The sequence below is a fragment of the Poecilia formosa genome, unplaced genomic scaffold (genome assembly GCF_000485575.1).
Source record: "Poecilia formosa unplaced genomic scaffold, Poecilia_formosa-5.1.2 Scaffold42, whole genome shotgun sequence".
In the NCBI taxonomy this organism is placed as follows: Eukaryota; Metazoa; Chordata; class Actinopteri; order Cyprinodontiformes; family Poeciliidae; genus Poecilia; species Poecilia formosa.
The window spans coordinates 2,139,072-2,148,810 of NW_006799981.1; the positions used below are offsets into that span (position 1 = coordinate 2,139,072).

At 37.0% G+C, this 9,739-nt stretch overlaps 1 protein-coding gene across 2 annotated transcripts; it reads right to left on the bottom strand.

Moving 5' to 3' along the window:
* Nucleotides 1-1,312: 1,312 nt before the first annotated feature.
* On the bottom strand, nt 1,313-9,095 carry tsnax (translin-associated factor X). 2 transcript variants are annotated; one of them, XM_007551495.2, is made up of 6 exons: nt 8,740-9,095; nt 7,841-7,930; nt 7,636-7,750; nt 7,240-7,370; nt 2,055-2,176; nt 1,313-1,899 (listed from the first exon to the last, which is right to left on the bottom strand). In XM_007551495.2, the coding sequence occupies exons 1-6, from the start codon at nt 8,753-8,755 to the stop codon at nt 1,522-1,524; spliced, it is 852 nt and encodes a 283-aa protein (XP_007551557.1). In that variant the 5' UTR covers nt 8,756-9,095; the 3' UTR covers nt 1,313-1,521. The 2 variants fall into 2 exon arrangements, with proteins under 2 accessions (XP_007551557.1, XP_016526634.1); XM_016671148.1 differs by lacking the exons at nt 7,240-7,370; nt 7,636-7,750; nt 7,841-7,930; nt 8,740-9,095 and adding exons at nt 5,613-5,743; nt 6,009-6,123; nt 6,214-6,486.
* Nucleotides 9,096-9,739: the final 644 nt, after the last annotated feature.

Consider the following 9,739-nt stretch of genomic DNA (forward strand, 5'->3'; position numbering starts at 1 on the left):
ACTTCCAAAGGCTCCTTTCATTCAGCCTGGCTGGCTGATGGACAACACTGAGAGATAAAAGCGGCTCAGTTCAACACAGAGTGAAGCATGGAGCTGCTTTTATCAGGTTGCATGCGGACTATGGAAGCGTCAGCATTAAACAGCTAATGCAGCAGGCAAATCAGCAAACTTCCTCTAAATGAACAGACTCATTACCAGATTTATTTATTTCTTTATTTTTATTTTATTTATTTATTATCGCCAGTACGTTATTTCAAAAATAAACATATTACTTTGGTGGTAGTAGTAAAATAAACATGGAATGTGCTTTTCTAGTTTCTGGTGTTGCACTTAACGACTGCCACCAGATGGCAGTAAAGGGCTTCTTTATGTTTTTTTCACATTTTGTCACAAAGGATTTTATTGGAGTTTTATTTAACAGAGAAACACAAATGTTTGTCAATGAAACAGCACATTATTATTTTAAAAAATATAAGTAATTGGACAAAAATCCACATACAGTGGGTCTTTAATTATTTATGTAGCTCTACTGATTATATGGCTTTTAAATTATAATGGAGTCTGCAGCTAGTATCAATACTGTCCAGGAGATGGCAGCATTAATATGTACAAGTAAACGCTGGAGCTTTCAAATTATTATCAATGTCAAGGCCAAAATAAATATCTTCTGGATAATGTTGACGAATGTGAAACGCACTTCTGAAGAAATACACATCAGCTAATCACCATTATATATCAAAAGCACATCTAGGGGGTGATGATTCTGGCAAAGATATGGAAAGGATTCAATAAGCTTCTTTAAATGTGAAGCTTCCTGATGACTATTTCCACTAAAACAATTTTTAAAAATGTAGTTACGTTATCATTTTTGTTGACCTTTTATTGTTTTTAAGTAGCTTTCTGGATAAATATGGACATTTACACATATTAAACCAGATGAAATTTTGATTTTTAGCAAAAAGTAAATAAATAGATGAATGTATTCAATGCCAAATCCATAGAAGAGGTGGTACAGATCAAACAAAAACAAAAGTGTAATATATTTAAGTTAAAAATGTGCAGAAATGTGTTCTCACAAAACAGGTGACTTTAATATTTCTCTGCAAGCTCTGAGCTTTAGATGAAAAGCAAATAAAAGTGGTGGTGGTTGTTTAAAGAAACAAGTGTGCTAAAGCAAGGGGTTTGTTTGTGTCTGCTGATGTACAAAGGTTGTTGTGAGCGTCCGATGGTCCAACCTGACCATCAGATTATCTGAGTGATGGAGAAGAAGAAGGCCACCAAGAAAATAAACAAAATGAATCAAAGCGGCTGGAAGGCCGAAGGAGAGCACAACAGAACTTTTATTCGTGCTAAACAGCAGAATATTCAAAATTTCAACAAAGAAAAACAACAGATTTTCTACTCTATCAATGTTTGTGCTACATTAACAAGCATGCTGAAAGAACGGTTCTCAAACCGCATTAAAAATGCAACACAATAAAACCGAACAAGGACACACCAAAGGTGATGAAGAGTGTTTCGCTAAACCACTCCTTCCTCTGTGTCCATGTGGGTGGTCCTGGTGCAGAACACGTCCGCCAGCATGTGCTTGGGGATCTCCGAGCCGCGGACACGCAGGGTGTAGCAGGCGTCCTCCACTTTGCCCAGGCTCTGTCGGAGCGTGTGCAGCTTCTTGGAGACCTCGTAAGGCCCCGTGTTCCCGATGTAGGAGAAGCCGTCGTGGATCTGCCGCAGAAACTGGCTCAGCTGGAAGGGCGTGTCGATGTCGCCGTTGCCCACGCTGCCGATGCACAGCCGCATCAGCTCTCCTGTCAGGTCGGCCACGCCCAGCAGGTAGTCGGCCGGCGTCACTTGGAAGGTCAGGACGTGAGCTGACGAAGGCGGGGCTTCCGCCAAGCCCTGAAAGTGAATAAAATACTGAACAAAAGATTTCAACTGCTTCACAAAATCTACTCGCACCACTTTAAGATTCATCAGAGTACGTTATGTGAGCTTTGATAGGGAACATTAGTGGATAGACACGTTATTTTGAGATGATAGCTCGTCAAACGTACTTTTGGATCTGCGTTGCCGGTTTTCATGAAGACAAGCTTTGCGTTTATCTCCTCCAGGCTGATAAGGCTGCGATGACGGATGTAGTGCAGGAAGGTGATGGCCTCCACATACTCCTGAATCCCTGAAGCACAAAATATAACAAATATAAATCAGCACAAGATGTTATAAAAAGTGCATTAAGTTATTTTACTTGTTGTACAGCAGAAATTAAATGATGCAGAAAATGCTAACACCTGCTGCCTGTGCATTAAAGAGCAAAAATGAAAATAATCATCTTGTTTCCTGCCTCTATTGTTTGATGAAATGGTGATGATTTTGTTTGTGGCGGCTAAGATGAACCCTCATTTGTTTTCAGCCCCTGAGTAAACAACAATCAAATAATTGCAGGACGGAAGATGTCGTGTCTGAAGTTTACTTTAGGAGCTGCAGTCGGGCTTCAAAGGCTCCGCCGCGCTGCGTCCAGGTCGCTCACCGCAGCGTGGAGCAACAAGCAGGCAGGAGGGCCTCTTCACAGCGACATCACACACAGGTAGACGACGTTTATTAATTAGAAACGTTGTCTGGATTTTATTTGGTGTTTCAGGGTAAAGAGGGTTTAAAAAAATGCCTCCTTTATTCATTTTTATTTTTGTCACAACTATAAATTACTTTGAATTAGGGCTGAAATGATGAATCAGATTAAACAATTACTGCAATTACTAATTTCATAATCTATTACTCATTAGCTGGAGCATGTATATAACTCCTCCAGTTGCATAGCGGACGTCAGAGGGACCCTATCTTGTTGAATTTTAAGCAATAAAATGTTTATTTTCTTATCTAAAAAATAATTATGAATTATTCGTTTATTTTAATCTGTCAATATGTGTTAATATGTACGGTACAAACACAACAAAACTCTTCCATTTTCACCAGAAATTGTTGTCGTGTAAACAGGGCCAAACTGGCGCTGCTGCAGTTTAAAGTTTCACCACTGAGCCTCATAAATGCTTAAATATAAAAACAACGGCATGTGGAGAAAACTGGGTAAGCAGAAAATGTCACACTACCAGTTTGGCAGTATTTCAGATATGTAAAACAAAAAAAATTATAATAAAAAAATCAATAATTATTAATATTGACAAATATGAAACACTTGCACTATGATAAGTTGTTTTTTTTAGCCATATCGTCCATTTGTAGACCAAACCTGCGAAAAAAAGTGGAGTCTCTGATTGTGGACAGGATATTTGACATGAAAAGGTTACAAAAGCTTTGAGGCAAGCAGCCAGGGTTCAGTTCCTGAGTTTACGGCCTGGAGCTGTTTATGCCATCTGCTGTAAAGCGGTCGTTACCTTTGGTCAATGAAATTCATAAACAATGACTAAGGGAAAAACAAACTGAAAATAGAAGAGATTTCATTGGCACAGCATTTGGAAAAGTTGAGGGCTAAATCTGCGTGGACTGTCTATTGGGATCTGATCGACAAAATATCTCTTTATACTTTATAAATACTGATTGTTTATTAATATACTGAGAAAAGTGAATATTTAGGTTTTATTTGATTTGCGTTGGACCACAGAGAGATTTGCTGAGAAGTAAGTGAATCATGGGAAAAGTGCATTTCTGTTTTCACAGCGTCATTACTGAGGTCGAGCTAAATAGCTTATCAAAGTGCTGCGTTATCAGTGGTAATTGTGTTTAAATTTAGCCACAATATCTCTGACAGTCCTTATGGAAAAAAAAACAAACAAAAAACAAAACAGACCCATTATATAAGCCTGGGGACTTCTACAGCAAAGATTATCAGGGAAACCCATGATCTGAGCTCAGCCACCGTCTAATAAGGTTAAAAAAACTGAAACCAGTAATTGGTGGAAACTGCCACTGGTCACGTCGTGGACGAGACACCGCCGATTCCCTGAGTGGCCGCAATCTAAAAAAACCCTTCCGAGTTGCTAGATAACAGCTCACTCTCACTCCCAGCAATGTTTTTTTCTCCAAACGCAGCAGACTTTATGTCTGCTTTCAAAAAGACCGGCACTGGTGTTAGTCAGAAAACAGCTTTATCGGAGGGTGTTGTCCGTTATACCCACAGCAGCATCAAGGTCACGTTATCTTTCAATTCAAATAACCCTGGTGAGGATAAAAAATGGCTGAAGTATAAATAGACAATTCACTGAAATCATGCGTGTAGCGACGCACAATACAGCACTCACCATACTTATTGCAAAAAGCTACTTTGCTGCCATTTTGTCCTACATAAATGTACTAAAACTACAGGGTTCATTTTTAAAACATTTTCAGTGACATTTTCTCCTACTTCAATAAAATATGAATACAACTTATTGAGAAAAGAAGAATCAAATAGCCCTTTAAGTTATGTAGCAATATTTTTACACAGTTGGTTTACCTGGACGCAAATCAGAAGTTAATCAGATCAAAGTTTTATCACGATATTTTGTGATGATATTGTTATAACTATAAAAGTTATGATAATCTTTTTAGGTAATTGTATTGCTGATAGCCACACAAATACAAATACTGTTTTTAAAAAACATATCTATTTGTAATATGCTTCTGTAGTTCACCAGCCACAAAAAGAAGTGTGATTTGTATCATATTTTCAAATAAATGCATATTTATTGATAGGTAAGGTCATTTTACTTATATAGCACATTGTCAGCAACAAGGCAGTTCAGAGTGCTTTTACATGAATTAGAAGGAAATACAAACAAAACCAAAAGAAAAACAAAAAGGTAAAGTACAAAGCTAAATATTGGTTCCTCATGTTTAATAAGAAAAATAATAAATAGCCAATAATTTAAAACCTAATAGGGGTTTCTCTTAAGTTTGTTCTGGATTAGAGAGGTACAAAACCAAATGTTGGTTAAGTCTAGGAGCTATTTCTTTATTTCCAGTTAAATTTTAGAATTTAGATTATTTAGTTTATTTTTATTTCCTTATTTTCTAGTTAATTTACAATTAGAATTCTTGTTTAATTCTAATTATTTAGAATGAGATTTTTGGCTAGTAATTCACTTAATTGGTTAATTAATTTCAGTTTGGGACATGGGAGTTTCACAGTATAAATATGTAGGTTTTAAGTAGCTCTTTATGTACATGGGTGGTCACATGGTTTATTATCAGTCTACCCAGCTAGTCAATCAGTCAGTCAATCAGTCGTCACTCCGCAGGTGAGATAATCAGGTAGCCAAGTAGGGCTCCTGTGAAGTTTGTACCGTGCTTTACGTGCAACTATGGAATAAACAAAGAATTGCATTTTTGACTTTTTGATCTTTTTTGGAACTGCATAAGCCAGAAACCCACGGTGTATCAACTGGCTATTTGAATCGAATTCACGTTTGATTTGTTCACTTTTAAGTTTCAAGTTTTTAGATTTTTGGATTTTCAGTTTTTGGACAAATAGTCACTATATTAAGTATAAAACTAAATGTTGGTTCCAGTTGTTCTGGGTTGCTAAGTAGATAGTACTTTCTAAGTTTGTTCTAGATTTGTAAAGTATAAAGAAAATGTATTAAAAAAGTTTAGTTTTCACACAGTTTGTAACAGCTCACCTGGAGTGAAAGCTCTGTGAAACTGATAAATATCCTCTCCTCTGAGCTCCTCAGCAATTTGCCCAATCTTCTGCCTGACTCCATCCAGTTTGCTCTCGGCCTCATTCAAAACTACCTCAGGATCCGGAATGCTTTACAGCCACAGAAAAACAAAGATCTGAATTATTTTAACTGGAAATCAGAGCTGGTATGTGGCACCATGCATGCAAACAGAACATTTGCATACAAACATAGTAGCTGTGATATGGAATACAAAGGCTAAATTAAGACTCGTCCCGAAATGTACAATTTCTCAATGTGCAAGAAACAAATTAAAAATTTGCAAACAGGAATTCAAAATAAGTTTTTCAATAAAAAGAAAAAAAGTAATTTATCAGGAAAAAAACCTAAACATACTTGGTCACTCTGTGCAGAAGAAAAATGCTCCTCTTGCTTTCGATGGTGATGTCTCTACTGATCTTAACGAGGCGCTCATATTTGTCGTGTCTTGTGTCGAGCTCCTGCTGGAAAACTTTAAAGACAGAAAGAAAGTTTTAATATTTATTAATGAAAGAGATTTAAACATTAAAAAGTGGAGTCAAATTGCTAAGGGCGGACGTACCTTTAAAGGCAGCGATGACTGGCGAGGACGAATTGGCAAGCGCATCACGCTCCTGTGCAGCTTCAGCATTTCTCCGTGACCAGCCCTCACCTGACACCATGCAGAAATAAGCAATGATGGATGATGAACATTTTTAAAAATCTGATTGGTTGCTAGATTGGGCGATTGTGGCTGTGTGGGTAGAGCAGTCGTCTTGTAATCAGAAGGTTGTAGGTTCAATTCCAGCTTCCTCCTGCCACATGTTGATATGCCCTTGGGCAAGGCACTTAACCCCAAATTGCCTACTGATCTGCATATCATTGTATAAGTGAATGTGATTCTAGTGTAAAGTGCTTTGAGTGGTCAAAATGACTGGATAAGTGCTATAAGAGTTAAGCCCATTTTCTTTTATTATTATTCTAGACAGAATTCAAGTAAAACCTGACTGAAGAACTCACATTTTCTCACTATTAGCAGCTTATCTGCTGATTAGCTCCACAAATTTGAGGCATTTGTGCACACCTCAGCCCCTTTCAACCCAAATCTATATCAAAGGGACCTAAATCTGGTGTTTTCTTTTTTATCTAACAGTGTGAATCTTTTGTTGCCCACCTGGAATTGGAATGACTAAGTTTTAGCTTTAACATCTGGCCAGTGAAGTCATCACCACAATAACAATGTTTGAAGTATTTAGGAGGCTATATTACCTCACTTGTCATGCATTCATGCTCTGTTATACTTAGAAAATTGGCAGGAACTCTCACTGCCCTTGATATATAATTTTGGGCCCNAAACCCACGGTGTATCAACTGGCTATTTGAATCGAATTCACGTTTGATTTGTTCACTTTTAAGTTTCAAGTTTTTAGATTTTTGGATTTTCAGTTTTTGGACAAATAGTCACTATATTAAGTATAAAACTAAATGTTGGTTCCAGTTGTTCTGGGTTGCTAAGTAGATAGTACTTTCTAAGTTTGTTCTAGATTTGTAAAGTATAAAGAAAATGTATTAAAAAAGTTTAGTTTTCACACAGTTTGTAACAGCTCACCTGGAGTGAAAGCTCTGTGAAACTGATAAATATCCTCTCCTCTGAGCTCCTCAGCAATTTGCCCAATCTTCTGCCTGACTCCATCCAGTTTGCTCTCGGCCTCATTCAAAACTACCTCAGGATCCGGAATGCTTGACAGCCACAGAAAAACAAAGATCTGAATTATTTTAACTGGAAATCAGAGCTGGTATGTGGCACCATGCATGCAAACAGAACATTTGCATACAAACATAGTAGCTGTGATATGGAATACAAAGGCTAAATTAAGACTCGTCCCGAAATGTACAATTTCTCAATGTGCAAGAAACAAATTAAAAATTTGCAAACAGGAATTCAAAATAAGTTTTTCAATAAAAAGAAAAAAAGTAATTTATCAGGAAAAAAACCTAAACATACTTGGTCACTCTGTGCAGAAGAAAAATGCTCCTCTTGCTTTCGATGGTGATGTCTCTACTGATCTTAACGAGGCGCTCATATTTGTCGTGTCTTGTGTCGAGCTCCTGCTGGAAAACTTTAAAGACAGAAAGAAAGTTTTAATATTTATTAATGAAAGAGATTTAAACATTAAAAAGTGGAGTCAAATTGCTAAGGGCGGACGTACCTTTAAAGGCAGCGATGACTGGCGAGGACGAATTGGCAAGCGCATCACGCTCCTGTGCAGCTTCAGCATTTCTCCGTGACCAGCCCTCACCTGACACCATGCAGAAATAAGCAATGATGGATGATGAACATTTTTAAAAATCTGATTGGTTGCTAGATTGGGCGATTGTGGCTGTGTGGGTAGAGCAGTCGTCTTGTAATCAGAAGGTTGTAGGTTCAATTCCAGCTTCCTCCTGCCACATGTTGATATGCCCTTGGGCAAGGCACTTAACCCCAAATTGCCTACTGATCTGCATATCATTGTATAAGTGAATGTGATTCTAGTGTAAAGTGCTTTGAGTGGTCAAAATGACTGGATAAGTGCTATAAGAGTTAAGCCCATTTTCTTTTATTATTATTCTAGACAGAATTCAAGTAAAACCTGACTGAAGAACTCACATTTTCTCACTATTAGCAGCTTATCTGCTGATTAGCTCCACAAATTTGAGGCATTTGTGCACACCTCAGCCCCTTTCAACCCAAATCTATATCAAAGGGACCTAAATCTGGTGTTTTCTTTTTTATCCAACAGTGTGAATCTTTTGTTGCCCACCTGGAATTGGAATGACTAAGTTTTAGCTTTAACATCTGGCCAGTGAAGTCATCACCACAATAACAATGTTTGAAGTATTTAGGAGGCTATATTACCTCACTTGTCATGCATTCATGCTCTGTTATACTTAGAAAATTGGCAGGAACTCTCACTGCCCTTGATATATAATTTTGGGCCCNACATTTATGGCTGAAGTTAGCTAGTGCATAAAAATGCATTCCTAAAGATTTGTCGTTAGCTAAATAAAACAGCTTATTCTGGGCATCTAAAACAATTCGTCTGAAATTAAAATTTGTATCTTGACTTACCTTCTCGCTTATTCATCCTTTTGGCGGTACAGTTTGTCTTTTCCCTAAATTATAAAGTCGGCTCTTCAACTAGTGTTACTAGATTAGCTTTCTTTGGCACGGTGCTGCAAACAAAATGCAGCCGGTAGTTTATTTCTGTATTTTTGGGCAAAAAGACAAAACTCTACCTCATATTCACTACCATCTTCCAGGATTGATAGACATATAAAATAATCTCTGCGCAACAATTAGGCTAAATAAATGCAGTCTTCTTGTTTCTTGATAGCAGGCATCCATGCGGTAACCTCGGGGCTTCTGCGCTGTTTACATGCGTAACAGAAAGGGTGGCGTGGTGCATCATGGGAAATGTAGTAACTAACGGGTGATCCCTCTCCCCAAAACTTTACCTGCAGTTAGTTCTGTATTTCTTAATTTACTTAATCTTTAAACATTGATTCTGTACATCTCTCCGCTGCTCGGCTCACAACTGAGAAACTTTTTACTGTTTCAAATCAAAAACAGAAAATGTATAAAATTATTTATACCCCAAACAGATGAAAAATATTTTTAATAAAAAATATTTTTAGTTCACAATGAAACAGACATCTCTGAAACGATAATAAACTAATGCAGAAACGTATACGACTTGAATGAAGAGTTCTAAAGTAAGAAAGTAAAAGTACTTGTATACTTACATAGATTTTTCACTTGATTTATCTTACTGACGTCTTTTTTTACTTTTATTCCCTACATTTTAAGATAAATTTTTATGAGTCGCTATGCCCAGAGTGTTATCCTGCCTGTTAAATGCCATCCGGGATGTTTAACTTTATCTAACATTGTGTTGTTGTTTTTTTTTCATTTCACTTTTTTTTAATTAAAATAGGACGTCAACAACACCCATGCTGTTCTCAGTAATCAATGTGAAGATTTGTTGGCATTTCATTAATTAGCACATTTTAAAAATATGATTATTCTGTTCTAACAAAATGAGTAATCTAAATAAATCTAATTTATTTAG

Excerpts from the sequence above, each read along its gene's own strand:
- tsnax (XM_007551495.2), bottom strand. Across the intron at positions 7,751-7,840 it reads AGTCATCGCTGCCTTTAAAG|TTTTCCAGCAGGAGCTCGAC; the intron begins GTACGTCCGCCC and ends CTGTCTTTAAAG. Across the intron at positions 1,900-2,054 it reads CCGGCAACGCAGATCCAAAA|GGCTTGGCGGAAGCCCCGCC; the intron begins GTACGTTTGACG and ends ATTCACTTTCAG.